Raw genomic sequence first — 22119 nt, 5'->3', positions numbered from 1 at the left:
TGAATCTTGTCTTTACATTTACTAAATAATATATGTATGAAATGTGTTGCACCTGTCTCAGAACATATACATGTCATCTATATGCATTTTACCATGGCTTATTTTCATGCCAGCCAGGTAGGTTATACTCCTGTTGTAAAGCTAAGAAATGTGCTTGATAATTGGAAAGTTGAGAAATAAATATAATAGGCCTAGCCTATAGAAAGCTGATGGAATCCTCCTCTTTTTAATAGATGCCATCAAAAGTCTGTTTTCTCACGCAATTGCTTAAGCTATAGAAATGTTGCCCAACATGAGCTCATGGGCTCTCATGAAGTGCTTTTATACATTTGCATTGATGTTGTTAAAGGGACAATTACTTACTTACTGACTTTATTGTCCCCATGGGGAAATTTTGTTGCAGTGTCATGTACACGTTTAAAGTGGCGTTTAAATACAAAACCAAATTGACAATACAACTTTCTTAACAGTTACATACCAATAAAACATATATTTTAAAAGACTAGCCTGCTAGCCTTACTGAGTCGATAGGAACATTAGCCCGATCTATTTAGGAGGGATATCACACCTGGTACAAATGATTGTCTAGTTCTGTTTTTCCTGTTGAGTACCAGAGTGCTGAGTACCAGGTAGTTAGCAAGTTTGGTATGCTACTAATAACCATCAGCAGCATCAGAACTTGGAGAAACCTAGTTACCTTGACTAAAAGGTCATGTGGAATTTGAAAGTGGTCATGACTCGTGAATGCCAGTGTGCTGGTAGTATGGTCACTGTAACAGCCCTAATCAAAGGTTGGCAAATTTATGCACTCACAAAAATAACATAAAATAGACATACATGTAAGGGGGTAAAAATGGATGTGGAATATAGACGAATGTATGCTTCACTATTAATACATGCATGGAGCTCGGCTCTGCCTGTGGCCATGGAGTGACTCATGCTTCCCTGAGATGTTGCATCTCATCATTCTTAGCTTCTTTGAGTGGCTGCTCCCTCGCTTTTCTTTTCTATTCCTTTATCTGTCAATCTTAATGTGATGTGCCATGATGCGTACCGTGCTGTACTTGCTATCAGACTCTTCCACCACAATAGTCAGTCTACAAGACACACAAGAGAATGAATGAATGGATAAACTTTATTGATCCCCAGAGGGGAAATTGAACTTGTCACCCGCACAAGATCACTGGTGGACCACTAGGCAGAAAAGGCAGTTGCCTCAGGCCTCACATCATCAAGGGGCCTTGTGAGCTGGGCATAATACAATTTTAAAAAACACTAGTAGCCCCCCCCCCCACCATGCTCTGCCTGCTAGAGTGGCACCTCCTCTCCTTATTTTTCTTCTTCTTTGTCTGGTTTTCCGGCAGACTAGACGCTTTGTTGCGTGTTGCTCTCGTTCACAGTTTGGAAAATGCATTGCACATTTTGTTCACAAAAAAGGGAAAAGGGAAATGGGCAGCACCACCTTTCTTAGCTTAAAAATGGACTTTTCCACTGCTTCCTTCACTCGGATCAGACCAGGTCTATACGGAGCTGGTCGAGTTGGCCTCGGGTCCGTTCGGAATGGGTCTCTATATTAAACAAATACATTTATGCATATCGGGTCCAACTTTTTGGACCCATGGAAGACCTCTAACGTGACATGCCATACTTTTTTTGGCCAGTCAGCATCAGATACATGGCCTACACACTCTGAGTGTACAAAACATTAGGAACACCGTCCTAATATTGAGTTGCACCACCTTTTGCCATCAGGACAGACTAAATTCATCGGGGCATGGACTCTACAAAGTGTTGAAAGCGTTCCACAGGGATACTGGCACATGTTGACTCCAAGGCTTCCCACAGTTGTGTCAGGTTGGCTGGATGTCCTTTGGATGGTAGTTTATTCTTGACACACATGGGAAACTGTTGAGCGTAAAAACCCAGCAGCCTGGCACCTACTATCATACCCTGATCAAAGGCACTTACATATTTTGTCTTGCCTATTCACCCTCTGAACATACAGAATACATTTCTCAATTGTCTCAAGGCTTAAAAATCCGTCTTTAACATCAACAAGGAATCATAGCATTCACCTGGATTCACCTGGTCAGTCTATGTCATGGAAAGAGCAGGTGTTCCTAATGTTTTTTACAGTCAGTATACAGTATAGTTAGACAGAGGGGCGCTGTTTCCCTCGTTTGGATGCTTTCTCTGGTAAGATAAACTCAGCAAAAAAAGAGAAACGTCCTCTCACTATCAGCTGCGTTTATTTTCAGGAAATTAACATGCGTAAATATTTGTCTGAACATAACAAGATCCAACCATTTGAGACATAAACTGAACAAGTTCCACAGACATATGACTAAGAGAAAAGGAGTAATGTGTCACTGAACGAAGGGGGGGTCAAAAACAAAAGTAGCAGCCAGTATGTGGTGTGGCCACCAGCTGCATTAAGTACTGCAGTGCATCTCCTCCTCATGGACTGCACCAGATTTGCCAGTTCTTGCTGTGAGATGTTACCCCACTCTTCCACCAAGGCACCTGCAAATTCCCGGACATTACTGGGGGGAATGGCCCTGGCCCTCACCCGCCGATCCAACAGGTCCCAGACGTGCTTAATGGGATCGAGATCCGGGCTCGTCGCTGACCATGGCAGAAACTGACATTCTTGTCTTGCAGTAAATCACACACAGAACGAGCAGTATGGCTGGTGGCATTGTCATGCTGGAGGGTCATGTCAGGATGAGCCTGCAGGAAGGGTACCACATGAGGGAGGAGGATGTCTTTCCTGTAACGCACAGCGTTGAGATTGCCTGCAATGACAACAAGCTCAGTCCGAGGATGCTGTGACACACCGCCCCAGACCATGACAGACCCTCCACCTCCAAATCAATCCCGCTCCAGAGTATAGGCCTCGGTGTAACGCTCATTCCTTTGATCGTGACACCCCATTGAGCGTTACACCCCTGGTGAGACAAAATCACGACTCGTCAGTGAAGAGCACTTTTTGCCAGTCCTGTCTGGTCCAGCAACGGTGGGTTTGTGCCCATAGGCGATATTGTTGCCTGTGATGTCTGGTGAGGACCTGCCTTTTACAACAGGCCTACAAGCCCTCTGTCCAGCCTCTCTCAGCCTATTGTGGACAGTCTGAGCACTGATGGAGGGATTGTGCATTCATGGTGTAACATGGGTAGTTGTTGTTGCCATCCTGTACCTGCCCCGCAGGTGTGATGTTTGGATGTACCAATCATGTTGGTGTTGTTACATGTGGTCTGCCACTGCGAGGACGATCAGCTGTTCGTCCTGTCTCCCTGTAGTGCTGTCTTAGGCGTCTCACAGTCGGACATTGCAATTTATTGCCCTGGCCACATCTGCAGTCCTCATGTCTCCTTGCAGTATGCCTAAGGAACATTCACGTAGATGAGCAGGGACCCTGGGCATCTTTCTTTTGCTGTTTTTCAGAGTCAGTGGAAAGTGTCCTAAGTTTTCATAACTGTGACCTTAATTGCCTACCTCCTGTAAGCTGTTAGTGTCTTAACGACGGTTCCACAGGTGCATGTTCATGAATTGTTCATGGTTCATTGAGCAAGCATGGGAAACAGGGTTTAAACCCTTTACAATGACGATCCTACTTTTTGAAGTGATTTGGTAGTCAACGGTAATACATGTTTACAGTTAAATTACCTTTCTTTACTATAAAACCCCAAATCACTAAGTCTGTCCATGCATAAGATAGGACACGTACAGTTCATAGCGACACTGTATTGAATGTACTGACGTGGACATGTTTCAACCCAAAGGCTATTGGTCTTATGTCAGATAACGTGTTCATCTGTACTAGCAACGCATAGTAGTGGTGCACCTGTTGGAAGACGATGTCCCAATGCAGTAATTCAACAATGGCAACAACAAAGAAATGCTAATATGACACTGTATCCATAAGTATTAAATATACTTTATGTAAGGGATAAACGCCGAAGTCATATACATTGCCTTGGAAATAATGGACAACGCAGAGGGACGAGGCGGGACCGAGTCCCTTTGCAGAGTTCATTTTTCCAAGGTAATGTACAGAACGGAGCTGTTTATCCCGCTTATACCACCCACAGTTGCTAGAGAAAACAACATGATGAAAGCACACATTTACCAGTAGAAAAAAACATTGTTTATATTTGAATTTTTATAAACTAATTCATACTTTCTCATCTTTTGGTTGCTAGAGTCGCGAACAAGTGATTGTTCAGTTAGTTTGATACTTATGGACCCAATCCAGTCGTTCGTTCTTTATGTTCTGTTGTCATGCTCGCTGGCAACCTCCTTATCCCTTGCTTGCTAGCTAGCCAGCTAGCTACGGCTAACACAGTCACAACCTCTGCAGAGAGGACAACAACAAAGTAGCTGTTTTCTACTGACGTTAATTTGGATCCGTTTCTGAAAACAGCTGGTCAAATTAGAAATGTGGGAGTATTTGACAGCATAGAGCCACTCATGTCATGACTGCAACAGTAGGGACCAGAGGAATTCATTTCCATCACTCACCACGTTATGTCATCAGATGCTCCAAAAAGTAATGTCCCTGCAAAAACAAATCAATGCTAGCTAGCTAAGTTCTTCCTTGTTGGACCTGCATTTACAGTGTATCCAATTTTGGTTTGTTGGTTTATCTCTCTGTTACTTTGTAGCAAGTATGGTCTGCATGTGTAGCTGCTTATTGCATACTGATTCCAAGGTCTCCCAGTATATTTTACAACTGTCCAGAAATATTTTACAAATGCCCCATTATCTGGTTTTAATGTTCATTCTAGAATGTTCATTCTAGAGTGTTCCTTCTAACCAATGAGAAATTAGTATTCAGTAATGCTGTGGTATAATTCTCATTGACTGGGCATTCCAAGGTAGTTGCTAATTTTCTTTGACCTTGCACGTCCCTTTTCCCAAAATCTTGCTGCTAGGTCCTTTCAGCTAGTAGTTGCTATGTCAACATCGTGTCTGACAAATGCTGTCACTGCTAACTTAAGTGCCTTCAGTACAGACACAAAAGGTCAGTACATAGTCATCCCAACAGGCTGTTGGCCTAAATACTGAAGTTTACAAAGTAAAATGTTCAACAGTTCTTTGGCACTCGCACATTTAAGAGGGAGATGATAGCAGCCCCTGGTTTGACTCTTTCTTTTTCTCTCTCACTCTATCCTTAATTTAAAAAGAATCTCTGCTACTTTCTCTCTCATTCTCTATCCTTTTCTCTATATCTGTTCCTGTCTCTCACTCTCTCCTTTTCTCTCTACCACTTTTTCCTCAATGTCCCCTTTCCCTCAGTGGGAGAGTGAACAGCAGAGGAGTCTGGAGGAGAGGGGTCGTCTGCTGCTCTGCCTGCAGTTCCTCCCCACGTCCAGTGTGGTCGATAAGGCCAAAGGGGAGGAGAGGGCCCACGGAGGGCTCTGTGTGGGTGTGCGACGCTGCGCCCACCTAGCCGCCATGGATGTCAATGGATTCTCGGACCCCTATGTCAAAACGTGAGTATAGACGTTGACCGTGATACCAATACTAGACCTGGGTTATTTTCTTTAGAGCACACCGCAGCTAAATGTTTCGCAATGGAAATTAAAATGAGTGTTTCTCTGTTTCACACGGTTTTGGACCATTTTTGTTGTTTATAAATTGTTTGTTTTCTTTGAAATACTAAAGCTGCGCTTGATTGAGCTTGAATGTTGTAACGGAGTGAATGGAATAGTCCCAAAAGTGAAAACTCTTACCATTTGGCACTCCAGGCAGGCTCAATGAAAGGCTCTAAGTATCTGAAAGAAAACAAATACGTTATTATTTCCAGTGGGCAAGAGCGGTAGAAAGAGATGCAGTGTACAGGGAGTCATGGTTAGTAACATACAGAGATTTACGGACTGGAGCTGTTGCACAATTGCATTTCAATAGTAAATTATTTGAAAACAAGGGGAGGGAGGGAGGGAGGGAGGGAGGGAGGGAGGGAGGGAGGGAGGGAGGGAGGGAGGGAGGGAGGGAGGGAGGGAGAGGGAGAGAGAAAGCCATGGCTAGTGAGAGGAGGAATTTTCCCCAGCGTGACTGATGCATCCTGACAGAAATTGGACAAAGGAACTAAACATTTCCTCCCTTGTCAATGTGTTCACTTCAATTCCGTCACTGGCCTTGAGCTTTCCCTGGAATTAGTAAAAAACAGTGGCTGTGCCGAGCTCACTTTTACCTCCCTTTCTCACGTACATAAACACACACATACACACTTTCTTGGAGAAATATACCAAGCCAGCTATTTCCCCCCTCAGGTTAAAGTACAAGCAAATAATAGAAATAGACATGCCACTGTTTTCCTACTGCCAGTTCACACAATCAAATGTCTCTCCTGCAGACGCTTTCTCTCTCACGCACACACACACACACACACACACACACACACGGTCATGCACACACACACAACCATGCATGCGGACACAAACTCATGCATGCAGACACACACAGGCATACACAGACACGCAGTGTCTTGTTTTTTTCTCTCGTTCTCGCTCTCTCTCTCTCTCTCTCTCTCTCTCTGTACCACGCTCTCTCGCTCTTTGCTCTGAATTAGCACTCGGTAAATTCCCCATCTGTTTTTGTTGTGTCTGAGTGTGGGGGAGAACATCAGGTCTTCGTGCTGCGGGGTGGTGGGTGGAAAATGTGTGTGAGGGAAAATGCAGAAAACTAGCTCTCTGTCGGTTTATATAATAGAGAATGTGTCAGAGCACGGAGAGAGATACCCGGCACAGTTAAAGATTCTGCTGTGTAGCTTAAGACTTCAAGTCTCAGACCGTAAGATAATACGATTTCACGTTCAGAACTGTCCTTGTCACGACACACATAGCTAGAAACGTACTATACAGTATATAATCGGACATGGGAAATGTACCGAATAGCACCCTATTCCCTATATAGTCCATTATTTTTGACCAGGGCCTATAGGATCTGGGGTGCAATTGGGACACAGCCATAATTGTGTATGCTGTAGGATGACAGAATCACATCTACCCCATTAAATGATGGGGTCTTTACATTTGGAACGTAACAATATCACGCTCCGAAAGTTCTGTTTGGGATTTCATGCGTTTCAGAAGACATTATAATTCTGCAAAAGTTTCAGTGGATGGGGATTTACAATTACAATAGCAGCAAGAAATCATGCAGAATGTACAGGAGCTTTAAACAGGACCTTGCCTTAGGAAAAACAATGGGAAATGGCAACCTATTCCCTACATAGTGTATTACTTTGGACTGCATAATAAATTGAGTTTGTGTTTTCTTAATGGAGCGTGACAGCCTCACATTTCTCTGTATCAGGTACCTCAAGCCAGACCTGCAGAAGAAATCCAAGCATAAAACAGCCGTCATAAAAAAGACTCTTAACCCAGAGTTTAATGAGGTGTGTGTTTGTGTGTGTGGTGTGTGGGTGTGGTTCTTGTGCTTGTGTGCAAGTTATAATCTGCATGTTTGTGAATTGTGCAGTGTGTGTGCATGAAGAAAGCTTATTGGGACTATAAATCAGTCCTTGGAGACACAATCTAAAATGCCCAATTATATACAGTTTATTTGTACAATACAGCACTTACATTTCACATTGTAGTCATTCAGAGGATGCTCATATACCCGAGCCATTTGCACTGAGAACATACTAATACATGTTTTTTTTAGTTTCTCTGCTCCAGTCCTGGGGACGGCCGCTGTTTGGGTTCTCATTTCAACCAATCACTTCTACAGCCTGAGTGACAAATCTGTTTTTGTTATCATGCACAAACAGATCTGGGATCAGGCGGTCAGTTATGCTGAGCATACATTACACAAATTCTAAAAACATAACAACTTGGACTTGCTCACATTTCACAATTTCCCTGTCCCAAATCTTTCATCCCGTCCATCCTCAAACCCAGGATGTAAAAAAAATGCCAACACGCAAACGGTGAGCTACATTTTTTAAAATAAATTGGAATAATTTTACATTTAGATAAATTGATTTGTGTGCACATTATTACGTGCAGAAACATTTTTAAAAAATGATTTCACAGAGGTGCAGAATATGGGCTCCCACATTGAAAAGGCTTTCTTTCCACAGCTTCACCAATCTGTCTTCCATCACCTCCGTAGTACACACGGTGCCTGTTCTTGTTGCTTTCCTCTTCACCATCATTGTTTTGGTCTCACATGCTGCATGCTCATTGGCTATTAGCAGCAGTCCTTGGCACTGCTCATACTACAGCATGACCAACAATGAAAATTATTGGGACATCTGACACGGATCTGGAGAATGTAACAGCCATCGTCGGTGTGTCCTTAACCCGCTCAAACTACATGTGTCCCGACGTACTGATCCTAGCCCAAATTAATTTGGATTTCACCCTGATCATGAAAATTGTCATGTTTGATTTACGGTTTAAGGGCCGATTTTTACAAGATCCAGATAAAGCTTAGTCCTGGACTAAAAAGAAACCAGGACTATACATAGTATGGGCGATTGTAGGTGATTATCAATCTATTTTAGTGAATTGGTTTTGTTGAACTGTGCAGATACTAATTGTTTAACTTTGCTGGAGTCTTCACTGTAATGGCCATTGAGGCTGTGTCCTATGCACTGCTTAAAAAAAAACATGTAGCTGTATATCTATATATAGATATCTGCTTCTTATATGTCTTGCATTCCCAAACAAATTCACAAAAGGGCAGTTTAGCCAAGCAGAAATAATGACAATGTAAAGCATGACCCAAGAAGACAAATAAAATACATATATTTTATCCCTTTTTTAGTTCGGTCTGCTTCGTGTTTTCATTGTTGGTATCTTCCCAGCCCTCAAATTCAGGGTTGCAAAGTCATTCGAAAATTTCCGCAACAATTGCCACACAACACTAGCCAAAAGAACACACGCAATCGTGGAGCTGGCTAATTGTAATGCACACATGGCAGCAACCACCCTGACCACCTGTACTCATTAGCAACACTGTGCCGGGATTCAATCCAAGGCACATCATAGAGCAGCTCACTGGACAACTGACAATGTGCCTTTTAAAACGGCAATTTCACCTTTTAAAAGGCAATGGTTTGCATTGTTATTATTTTCACTTTGCTAAACAGCTCTCTATTTGTGAATTTGTTTGGAAATGCAAGACTTAAAAGCAGCAGATACACTACATATACAAAAGTATGTGGACCCCCTTCAATTTAGTGGATTCGGCTATTTCAGCCACACCTGTTGCTGACAGTTGTATTAAATTGAGCACCCAGCCATGCAATCACCATATACAAACATTGGCAGTAGAATGGCCTTACTGAAAAGCTCAGTGACTTTCAACGTGGCACCGTCAGAGGATGCCACTTTTCCAACAAGTTAGTTCGTCAAATGCCCTGCTGGAGCTGCTTCGGTCAACTGTAAGTGCTGTTATTGTGAAGTGGAAACGTCTAGGAGTAACAACGACAACGGTGTGTGTGTGCTGAAGTGTGTAAACATTTTCTCCTCGGTTGCAACACTCACTACCATGTTCCAAAATGCCTCTGGAAGCAACGTCAGCACAATAACTGTTTGTTGGGAGCTTAATGAAATGGGTTTCCATGGCCGAGCAGCCTTTAAGATCACCATGTGCAATGCCAAGTGTCGGCTGGAGTGGTGTAAAGCTCACCGTCATTGAACTCTGGAGCAGAGGAAGTACGTTCTCTGGAGTAATGAATCACGCTTCACCATCTGGCAGTCCGATGGACGAATCTGGGTTTGGAAGATGCCAGGAGAACGCTACCTGACGAATGCATAGTGCCCACTGTAAAGTCTGGTGGAGAATGACCATTTCCCCGTTCACAAAGCGAGGTCCATACAGGAATGGTTTGTCAAGATCGGTGTGGAAGAAGTTGACTGGCCTGCGCAACGCTCTGACCTCAACCCTATCGAACATCTTTGAGAAGAATTGGAAAGCCGACTGCAAGCTAGGCCTAATCGCCCAACATCAGTACCCGACCTCACTAATGCTCTTGTGAATGAATGGAAGCAAGTCCCCGCAGTAATGTTCCAAGATCGAGTGGAAAGCCTTCCCAGAAGAGTGGAGGCTGTTGTAGCAGCAATGGGGGGACCAACTCCATACTAATGGCCATGATTTTGGAATGAGATGTTCGACGAGCAGGTGTCCATATACTTTTGTTGTATGTAATGTATTTAATGCAGCTACACACATTTTGAACGCAATTGCATAGGTCCTAGGATGTAGGATCAATGACAATACAGTGAAGTACTGTATGCTGTCGATTTAAATTGGCTAAACTGGAGTGAAATTCAGCAAACACACTGGCTGCCACAGGACCAACAATGAGAAACTGAATCTGTTACCATTCTCATAAGGACATTTAAGAAATGCTGTTCAACAGTGTGCTTCTATGTTTCTTTCGTTTCTTTACTTTTTCTACCCAAGTTACTAGACATGCACACACTATTTCTATATTAATTATCCTTATAGGGCCCATTTTTCTCTCTCTATGTCTCGATCTCTCGTTAATGATTGCCTTTTGACCCGCCATCCATCCCCTGGCTCTCTGCAGGAGTTCTTCTATGAGATCTCCTTCACGGAGCTGTCCACCAAAACCCTGGAGGTCACCGTCTGGGACTACGACCTAGGGAAATCCAACGATTTTATTGGTGAGTTGGCGACTGTGCCACCCACAGTCATAAGTGGGATTCTAGTCGTGGGCAGCCTGGCTGCCCAATTGGGCCAGTTTCTTCATTTTCTTAACCAAGTCCGTAGTTCATTCAAAGGCACAAAGTACAACTTAAGTAGTTTTTCGGGCTATCTGTAGTTTACTTTACTGTTTACATTTTTGACAACTTTTACTTTTACTTCACTACATTCCTAAAGAAAAGAGTGTGCCCCTGGCTATCCGTAAATGTAAAAAACAAGAAAATTGTGCCATCTGGTTTGCTTGATTTAAGGATTTTCTTTGTTATTTGAACTTTTACTTTTGATACTTAAAGTATATTTTAGCAATTACATTTGCTTTTGATACTTGAGTATATTTAAAACCAAATACTTTAGACTTGTGTCATTTTCTATTAAGGTATCTTTGCTTTTACTCAAGTATGACAATTGAGTACTTTTTCCACCACTGGTCAAAGCACTGATCTCATCAGTGCAATTTCTCCAGGTCTTCAACAGTGGTTAGCTCGGATGCAAGCAGCTACGGCTTGGGTGGGGCACAAGAACACGACGGCACTGTAGCTGTCTGCTCACGTACACACAGTAACGCCAAAAAGAGATCGAGAATGAGTGACTCGCAGGCTTGTGGGCATCAGCAAAGATTTACTAGCATTTGTGAGGGTTGGAGAACTATCGCTTGATCACAGATCACAAACCGCTGGTGACATTGATAAACAACAAAGACCTATACAACGTGCCCCTTTGATGTCAGTGGCCGCTGATTCGACTTGATGAAGTTCAACCCCATTGAGGGAAGAACGGAAGAACCTCGTCATCGCCGATGCCTTTTCTAGGCACCCCAAACCAGAGATGGATGATACAAGGTTGGAAGCAGATGTCCAGGCATTCCACATTGTGTTGTGTTACAGGCTGAATTCACCAATCTAGATATAATAGCCCATTATGGCAAAGTGAAATCATGTTTTTAGACATTTTGGCAAATGTTATTGAAAATGAAATACAGAAATATCAAATTTACACTCCTGAGTCAACACATGTTAGAATCACATTTGGCAGTGATTACAGCTGTAATCAGCTGAGGCTTTCTGGGTAAGTCTCTAAGAGCTTTGCACACCTGGATTGTACAATATTAGCTCATTATTCTTTTTAAAATGATTTAAGCTCTATGAAGTCAGTTGTTGATCATTGCTAGACAGCCATAGATTTTCAAGCCGATTTAAGTCAAAACTGTAACTTGGTGACTCAGGAACATTCAATGTTGTTTTGGTAAGCAAGTATATTTGGCCTTGTGTTTTAGGTTATTGTCCTGCTGAAAGGTAAATTTGTGAAGTTGGCAGCAGACCTCAGCAAGTTCAAGGGGAAAACGTTCCTAGTCTTCCTAGACTACTACTCTTGGTGGCTCAAGATCTTGAACTTCACAAAGACAACTAGTGAGGCAGTCATCTGAAAACTTTCAAGCATCTTCGCAAGGTTCAGAATACCTGAAGAAATGGTGACAGATACTGGCCCACATTCTAAATCACAGCAACTTTGAGATTTCACAGCCAAGTAGGACTTCAAACACACAACGTCAAGTCCATAATATCCCCAAGCAAACGGGATGGTGGAACGGGAAAATTCATCCTCAAACAGAACTATTCACAGCTCGCACTAATGATCTACAGGGGGACACTGCAAAGGATCCAACACGAGAAAGTCCAACCAGACTCCTTATGGGAAGGAGACTCCACACGACAGCTTAGGATCTTAACAAAACCTGAAGCCAGCATGGCCAAACCTGGCCACTGTAAAGCACAATGATACCAAAGCCAAACGCGCCTATGAGAAAACGTACAACAGGAGGTACTCTACCAGACCACCTTGTGCTCTGCAGATTGGCTACAAGGTTCGCTTGAAAACTGATGGAGAGAAAGAGTGGAAAACGATCTGAGTCATCCAAAGTAAGCGCTTCACACCATAGTCATTTGTCGTACAAACATAGCATGAGGACTCGACAAGACGGAACCCCCAACACTTGCAACGCGGTCAGGACAAACAGAACGCAGGCAAAAGTCAATTGACCAAAGTTGCTAAGCTTGCTAGATAACCTCCTTCAACGAATGACAGAATATCGAATTTATGATTATACAGATAGCTCATGAATAATGGGGAGATGAAGAGTGGAAATGTACTTTACAAAAATATAAATGCAACATGCAACAATTTCAAATATTTTACTGAATGACAGTTCAATTACAGGAAATCAGTACATTTAAATAAATAAATGAGGCCATAATCTATGGATTTCACATGACTGAGCAGGGGTGCAGCCCCTTGGGAGCCAGGCCCACCAACTGGGGAGCCAGGCCCAACCAATCAGAATGAGTTTTCCCCCACAAAAGGGCTTTATTACAAATATAAATACTCCTTAGTACCCCCCCAGGACATTTAATTATGTGGCAACAGCTCTGTTTGACATTCTTGCAATCAGCATGCCAATTGCACCCTCCCTCAAAACCTGAGACATCTGTGGCATTGTTGTGTGACAAAACTACACATTTTAGAGTGGCTGTTCATTTCCCCAGTACAAGGTGCATCTGTGTAATGATCATACTGTTTAATCAGCTTCCCGGGATCCCGGTTACCCATGTTAATCCCTACTGGTAACTGGTGCTACCTTTGAACTCTCTGGTCCCAGACACCGATCAGCTTTGCCTCAGAAAAGTGTGATCCAGGACAAGCTCCTACCGGTCCGGAAGCATTGTGAAGCCTGCAACCAAGTTAACCTGTTAGTTAGAGAATGAGCAATATGGGGCAGAATGTTTTATGTATTATAATAATTGATTATGCTTATGTTGTATTAATAGAAGGGGAAGGGTTATAAGACCCCTCCCCCACTATATTTATAGGGTACTGGACTGTAGATTAGGAATATATATATTCATTATAAGGTTTAATGTTGTTCCACAGCTCTTTTCTAGTCTCTGCTTCTTATACGAAGCGGTCTGAGAGATGTGAGTTATTGCAGTCAAAATAGGGTGTCTGTGAGAAAGCGCCTCAAGGCTAAAAGAGATTCATAGACACAGAACCCTGCAGGGGAGTGAAAGAGATTAGAGACTAGTCAGACATACCACTTTAAATAATCTTGGGGAGTGGACAATTACTGCTGAGCCATTAGAAAACACTGGAACTATTGTCTCTCCTGCAAGTTTGTAAAACTGTATGTGCATGGGCTTGGTCTCATGCGTAGAAGGTATTGATGTAGGTAGTTACATCGTTAGGGGTTGACTGCAAGCATATTAAAAGCAAATTGGACTTCTTATTTTGCAGAACTCAGGAGAGACATCAGTTGTATGTTTGATCTTTGATCTTTGACTTCTGTCTACAGCTGTATTTTGATTAAAATTGTTATGATTTATAAGTGCACATTTAGAGTATTCCTTATTTGTTAAGTAAATAACGGAGCCCAGAAAGTGGAACCAACAAGAACTGAAAAAGCGTGTGCGAGCAAGGAAGCCTACGTACAAACCTGATTCAGTTACACCAGCTCAGTCATGGAGGAATGGGCTGAAATTCACCCAACTTCTTGTGGGAAGCTTGATGTAGGCTACCTGAAACGATTGACCCAATTTAAAGGCAATGCTACCAAATAGTAATTGAGTGTATGTAAACTTCAGACCCACTGGGAATGTGATGAAAGAAATAAAAGCTGAAATAAATAATTCTCACTACTATTATGCTGACAATTCACATTCTTAAAATATAGTGGTGTTCCTAACTGACCTAAAACAGGACATTTTTACTAGGATTAAATGTCAGGAATTGTGAAAAACTGAGTTGAAATGTACTTGGCTAAGGTGTATATAAACTTCCGACTTCAACTGTAGTTATACACGGTATGTTGTTTGTTTATATACTCTATGTGAACCTAGTTATTATGGGATCAGCCGTCTTGCTTAAAAACTTCTTAGGGATAAGCATCCAACTCGCGGGACACCACCCGACAACATACGATGAAATTGGAGGGTGCGCAATTCAAATAAATAATTGTAATAAACATTCAAGTGTCTTATATAATTTAAAAGTTTAAGTTATTGTTAATCTAACTGCGTTGTCCGATTTCAAATAGGCTTTACGGCGAAAGCATACCATGCAATTGTCTGAGGCACGGCGCCCCACATGAATATATTTTTCAACCAGCACAGGCTTCATAAATTCCCAAATAGCGATTAAATAAATCTCTTACTTTTGAAGATCTTCCTCTGTTTGCAATCCCAAGGCTCCCAGCTACAACATGAATGGCCGTTTTGTTTGATAAAAGCCAGTCAGTTTAGTTGGTACCATCGATTTCAGTAATCCACTCGTTCATCATGCAAACAAAGGAGTCCCAAAAGCTACCGCTATACTTCGTCCAAACAAGTCCAACGACGTTTCTATTCAATAGAAATTGAAAATTAGTAAGCGCGCCCTCTCCCTCACGCGCCAAAAGACGGATATTGTTTCCAGTGCTCTTCTCACCAAAACTCAAAATTCTTGCTTGTTTTTCAAAAAACAAGCCTGAAACTATGAATAAAGACTTGACATCTAGTGGAGGCTATAGGCATTGCAATCTGGGAGACAGATTTACATAGAAAATAGGTTTCCATTATAAGAGCCTGGGAGCTAAAAAAAAAAAAAAATCCAGTTGGATTTTCTTCTGATTTTTGCCTGCCATATCAGTTCTGTTATAGACCCAGACATTATTTTAACAGTTCAAAGTGTTTTCTATCCAATGCTACCAATGATATGCATATCCTGGCTTCTGGGCCTGAGTAACAGGCAGTTTACTTTGGGCACGTCAGTCAGGCGGAAATTCAGGAAACTAGACCCTATCCCTAAGAAGTTTAAGGGGGGAAATGTGGTGATATGCTGATAACCTAACATCATTAAATAGATTTTAGCCTAAGTTCAAGCACGCACTGCCAGACATGTGCAGTTAGACCAAAGATGTTCAGCAATAAAGACCCATAAAGATAGCTAATTTATACGTTTATACAAGTTAATACTTTTTACCAGTAAGACAGCAGAACTTTACAGTCCCTTTCATTGAATCCCGGCCCAAGACTTGTTGGGCAACAACTAGAGGTATTCAATGGTCGCGTTCTAGGTCGACTACATTGCAGTCACCTGCCAGAAATCTCAACTCCTGGATAAGTGTTTATCAGCTAACATCATTATAAATAATCTGATGCTGACTGCAAAGTTAATAACTTGGAACACATAAATGGATTGATCCCGCACAGTGCTACTATTATATAGGTTGCCTGGAAAGCCATCCAGTGCGACACAGATTGTTTTGTAACTTCATTTTTCTGTCTACATCTTCTAGGAGGCGTGTCCTTAGGCTGTCACTCACAAGGAGAAACTCTCCAGCATTGGATAGACTGTCTGAAGAACAAGGGCACAAAGGTGGAGCGATGGCACACGTTGACCAATGAGCTGCCTGGATCCACATTCCATGAATGAAAATGGGCCAATAATAATATCTCACCACTGTACTGTTTTTGGCCAAAATGTTTGGCTAAATTGGGATTATGGATGAAAAGGTGTTCATCATCGCATGTTATGAAGATGTATTCTGCATGACTTGAACATTTGAGTTCAGAAAGAAATGGTAGGGGTGTGGGGTTAGTTGAGCCAAAGGGGTTAGTTAAGGCATCCTTGTTTCTAAGAAACCATACACAAAATGTATAATTTGGCCAAATACTTAGGAAGCGGTCATCATTTCATGGAGTCTGTGAAGAAGGGTTTCCTAAACTCGGTCCTCGGGACCTCAAGGGGTGCACTTTTTTTTATTCCCTAGCACTACACAGCTGATTCAAATAATCAACTAATCATCAAGCTTTGATCATTTTAATTAGCCATGTAGTGTTCAGGCAAAAAAAAAAAAACATGTACCCCTTGGCGTCCCGGGACCGAATTTGGGAAACGCTGCTGTGAAGGAAGAAACCAGGAAAAAGTGTGACGCAAGTCAGGTCCCCAAAAATGATTTTCACCAAGTCAAATGAATATGTGTTAGAGGTTTCATGATGCTTGTATTTGAACCAAAGTAGATCATTTAAAGATTGTTCTATACATCAGTTGGGGTCTTTATGAGTTTCAATATGAGGTCCTAAACCTAGCATGAAGTTCATTCTTGTAGCTGTGTGGGCTAATATAGTCCAAATGTTTACATTTTGGGTAAGTGTTTTCTTCCCAGTCATAATGCAAGGCATTATCGCTGGGACATGAGGTAATAACAGGGCATGGCCTATGTTAAAAATGCTTAAAATGATTCAAAGACAAAAAGTGCTTGTGATTGTGTTGAATTGTGTTTGGAAAATAAAGATAGACATAGTTTTAAAAAGGTAGTGGTAATATTTCATCCAGTACAGAAATGTGCAGCTAAGTTTGTCCCGCAGCTCAACTTACCCCATACCCAATGTAAGTTGTACCAAGAGATCACTTTTTTTGGGACAAACTAGGCTTTCAATATTGAAATGAATTCTGATTATTTCCAGGGATACACAACATCCTGAAATATATAGAGATATCTTTGTTAGAAAAATACTATACTGTATGTCCCTTGATGGAATGAGGCTGAATGTAAAAAATGGCACAACTTACACCACTCTCCCCTAACTGGAGAATATCTCCTTATACTTAGGCTATACATAATTATCTTTCACGTTACAGATGGCCATATCCATTCTGTATATTTAATTTTGCGCTCAGTGTTCAGAAACATAGCGCCCGAGGCTACTGAATAGACCTCCTGTGAAAAAGCCTAATTAAAATCATGTAAATCACATCTAAGGAAGTGAAAAAATGTAATTATTTTGTCAATTTACTCCTCATTATTCATACTGTTTCGTTTGTTTATTCTTCTAAAATTAGATTTCGTTCTTTCATTAACTTCTGATTCGTCTTGACCTGGAAAATATCCCCCCGTATTTCCCTTCTCACTGCGTGAATACCTCTCCGACAGCAATAACGTCTTGCCTAATGCTTCCAAAGAATTCTAAATGGGTCTTATTAGTAACAAACATTTTCTATCGACTGCTGTAACTGCCATTAAATTATCTGCAAATTATAATTCATTTGATTAAATTAGTGCAAAGTAATAAGACAGTTGGTTCTTTGCATGTTTGATGTAATAAAAAAAACGTGACTCTCCTCCAGTTTTGGTGGAACAGACACAAATGCTTGAAGAGCATCATTTCAGGATGTAGGCCTACATCTCTGTGCTGTTCCATATTTTCTCGAGTCACGTTGGGATGATTACCCTTGTAAAATAAATATGTACTTTGTTCAAGTAAAGCATTGTGGAAAGGTTTTTCTGCTTTATGTTGTTTTTTGGACGGTCTAGTGCTGTGGCGGTCATGACATTTTGGCAGCCGGTAACTGTCATGCAATTGACCATTAATTGTAGAATAAAAAACATGAGCTGGTGCACACCCAGCAAAATGTGTTCGTGTGGAGGTGCTGACTAACGGCGAATAAGCTATCAAAATTAAGAGAGTCGCACACCCCACACATAAAATCCCAGTAATTTATTGGGTATTATGCCAAAACGTTGGTATATGGAGTGTGCAACTTTCTCTATTTTGATAGTTTATAATTGACCGTTAATTAACATAAACATGTTTAGCATCTCCAGGCTTCCAACACATAGAATTACAAGCCACTGATGCAGAACTCTGGAACATCTACATTATAAATATGGCCTATATCATCACAATAAATCCATTATTTATTTTAGGCAGGTCTAAATAAACATAACATGAAGAAAATTCAGCCTATTTCAGAACAACAGAATAATACTATTTTCCGAGTCGTCCTTTTGTTTGGCCCTGATCTGGCTATGCCAAAATATGCCATATGGATGTGGACTAAAATAGTACATTTAGCAGATAAGATTTTGCTTATAATCCTCGTTGCATTATTTTTATTTTATAGTAAGAATAATACATTTTAACATTGCTGAGTAAAATAGAAAGGACATTTTTCCCCAAACGATTTCCAAAGGAGTGCGGACATGTGGCTATTCTGTGTTGAGTGGTAAACAAAGGGATCATTTGAAACAGGTCCTCTTATATGCTTAATTTAGAGTTATTTATGCAAATTTAGTTGTGATACAAACCTTAGGCTATACACTGAGCGTAGAAAACATTATGAACACCTGCTCTTTCCATGAAGTAGACTGACCAGGTGAATCCAGGTGAAACTGTTGGTTAAGGGCTTGTAAGTAAGCATTTCACAGTAAGGTCTACACTTGTATTCGGTGCATGTGACAAATAAAGTTTGATTTGATTAGCTTTTATTTTGAAAGCTATGATCCCTTATAGATATCACTTGTTAAATCAACTTCAATCAGTGTAGATGAAGGGGAGGAGACAGGTTAAGGGAGGATTTTTAAAACTGCAGACAATTGAAACGGGGATTGTGTATGTGTGCCATTCAGAGGATGAATGGGCAAGACAAAAGATATGTACCTTTGAACAAGGTATGGTAGTAAGTGCCAGATGCACCGGTTTGTCAAGAACTACAATGCTGCGCTCAACAGTTTCCCGTGTGTATGAAGAATGGTCCACCACCCAAAGGACATCCAGCCAACTTGACACAACTGTGGGAAGCATTGGAGTTAACATGGGCCAGCATCCCTGTGGAACGCTTTCAACACCTTGTGGAGTCCGTGCCCAGATGAATTGAAGCTGTTCTGAGGGCAAAAGGGGTGGTGCAACTCGATATTAGGAAAGTGTTCTTAATGTTTTACATACTCAGTGTACGTTTTGATTTCTAACACATTCAAAGGCTGGATGATGCGACTCTCATGATGATTTGAAAAAAAGTTGCATGAAAGGCAAAGGCTCTGCTCTGTTTCTTGCGCAGGTGGGACACACTTCGTCAGTCACTCAATTATCAATTTGACAAGCACTTAATAATATTCTCACCCATTAGACTATTCTCAATGTAATCTGGTCTTTATATATAGCCTACTAATATATGTGTATGAAGGTCAAATAGAGACATAAGTGTACAAGAATGTAAAGTATGATTTGCACATGTAAAATATGAGTTGCACCTGTATAATCAGTTTTGTAGTTGCAAACATGTAGCTTCTTTTGAGAATCAGTGCAACAACACTTGCAAGCAGGTGATGTGACGTGTGAATAAATACCAACACCACTTGCGAACATGCAACATGATGTAACATGTAATCTTCTTCTTTGAATCAAAACTACATTTGCCGATGTCAAATCTGTGCGCTCAGAGTTTTGTCACTAATTCTGTGCTTTTAAGAGCTGCTCTGCAGGAAAGCAGCAGAGACAACATTACAGCTCTGGTGGGCAGGGTTTTTCTCTTCAGATCAATCAGGTGAGGTGTTGTCATTCTGGAACGTGCTTTCATGTTTCACAAGGTTCCGATCTGGAAGCAAGTTTGTTAAAATTACTAGCTAAATGATATTCACAGAATTTGAAAGCTACAGCAAGGGGATGGCGAGGAAGAATTAAAACGAGTATTTGGATGTTCCCTTTCAGTCCTTATATTCCATTTCAGTCCTTATATAAGTTATATACGCATGATTTACATGATTCATTATTAACGTTGGTTCCTGCATGTGACTGATTGATACCTCACAAGGCTTATCATCTCAAAGCTGAGACCTTTAAACTGAGATACTCCTTTTGGTTCCCAGAGCAATGATGTACTGCCACATCGCTTATCAGTGATAGTGTGGATTCCTCCCATGTACAATCAATCAGTCACTCGCAGTTGGTTAAAGAAAAGCAGCATTGTGCCAAACATACGATCTGATACACACAGAGAATCTTCCATCACATTCCCTCCTTTTATCACTCTGTGACAACTATTGTTACATTTTATAGTTTAAACGTTTCTATTACAAGTCAAACCAGACACTTTATCCTTTCAAACCCTTCATTATGGGTTGTACAATCTAACTAGTAACTGATCCTTATTCTATAGCCCTTACACTTGTAAAACCATTGCAATAGAATGGTTTAACTTGAGACCTTCATTTCATCATGTTACACACATGCTTTATTACACAATCTCATTCATGTAAATTATATCATCATGAGCAGCACCTTCATTGAGTTCCTTATAGTCCTCATTATCTTCATTATTCTTATTAGCAAATGGCATTTATTTTAGGCCAATCAAATGAACAGTCTCTCCTGCAGTTGCAGAAGTGAACATAGTTTTTTTTTTTTTTACCTTTATTTAACCAGGCAAGTCAGTTAAGAACATATTCATATTTTCAATGACGGCCTGGGAACAGTGGGTTAACTGCCTGTTCAGGGGCAGAACGACAGATTTGTACCTTGTCAGCTCGGGGGTTTGAACTCGCAACCTTCCGGTTACTAGTCCAACGCTCTAACCACTAGGCTACGCTGCCGCCCGCTGCTGAGACCTGTGAGACAAAAGAAGAGCACAGAGCTTTACAACACAAAATCAATGTTATAACACACAAGGACAAATACTCCCAACGTGGCCCATTTTTTCAAGGTTCACAGACTATGATTCAAACATAGCTGACAGCCAAGCTGTCACCTCCCACTCGGTATCTTCATTGCCAGAGTAGCTTCTAGCGGTTTCTGATAATGACATTTCAGCTGGAGCATTTAACTCTCTCTACTTCCTTCGGGTTCTTAAGAGAGTGACCGTAAAACACTTGAAAAGAAAAAGAAAAGACAAAATATAAAGTATTAGTAATGCATTAAGCTATGCATAATCATATATGGCAAGAAACAAAAGTTTGATAACATGACGATTCCCACTCCCCCTTCGCCTGACTCTTTACCTTTGGGATACTGTTCTGCTGGGATCCACAAAAATGAAGGCTTTAAAAAAAAACCTACTCATGCTTTTACCCAGGCTTCCCTGTCAGGCTACAGGTGTGTGAGAGGTGTTCCCACGCCATATCACTCTCACTTCACCCTCTATTTGCGTGCTATGTGCAGTCAGCTAGTGTAATTAATGTCTAGGCAGGTGGTGTTATCGTCCCAGCCCAAGTCCAGAACCTTTATATTCCTCCACACATCTCCCTGTCTTCTTATCAGTCAAGAGAAACCTTCAGATTAGGAAGTGCACATTCTTGCAGCCTGCCACTAGTTTCAGAGACAGGCCCCCTTTGTACTACACAAATACATTTGCACATAAATCATTCCATTTAACCCATAACACATTAATTACTACTAGACCAATTATATAGTTATAAACGTCATATTACATGCTCAAGTCAATTAGTCTGTTTCCAACAATCCCTCATCTGGAACAATGATCACTCAAATGTCCGTGCCACCTAGAAAACATATTAACTAAAACAGGGAAGAGAGAGAATACATGTATACACAATCATTTCACACCACCCTTGATGAGAATGAGATTGGGACAAGGACCACAAAGCCCCTACAATCAATGTCCCAAATATGG

At 41.3% G+C, this 22119-nt stretch overlaps 1 protein-coding gene across 5 annotated transcripts in view; it reads left to right on the top strand.

Annotated features, from left to right (window-relative positions):
* Window positions 1-17979, top strand: part of LOC118363939 (double C2-like domain-containing protein alpha) — a 79692-nt gene extending 61713 nt beyond the window's left edge. For 4 of the 5 annotated variants that reach the window (XM_035745235.2, XM_035745246.2, XM_035745239.2 and 1 more), the window contains 4 exons: window positions 5299-5495; window positions 7321-7402; window positions 10550-10646; window positions 16010-17979. In XM_035745235.2, coding sequence (XP_035601128.1) covers window positions 5299-5495; window positions 7321-7402; window positions 10550-10646; window positions 16010-16146 — 513 coding nt within the window. In that variant the 3' untranslated portion in view covers window positions 16147-17979. The remainder of the gene's footprint in view (window positions 1-5298; window positions 5496-7320; window positions 7403-10549; window positions 10647-16009) is intronic. The other variant, XM_035745249.2, reaches the window with a different exon arrangement.
* Window positions 17980-22119: the final 4140 nt, after the last annotated feature.

The sequence above is a fragment of the Oncorhynchus keta genome, chromosome 3 (genome assembly GCF_023373465.1).
Source record: "Oncorhynchus keta strain PuntledgeMale-10-30-2019 chromosome 3, Oket_V2, whole genome shotgun sequence".
Lineage (NCBI taxonomy): Eukaryota > Metazoa > Chordata > Actinopteri > Salmoniformes > Salmonidae > Oncorhynchus > Oncorhynchus keta.
The sequence above is the reverse complement of the archived record's forward strand: the minus strand, read 5'-3'. Positions and strand labels throughout refer to the sequence as shown.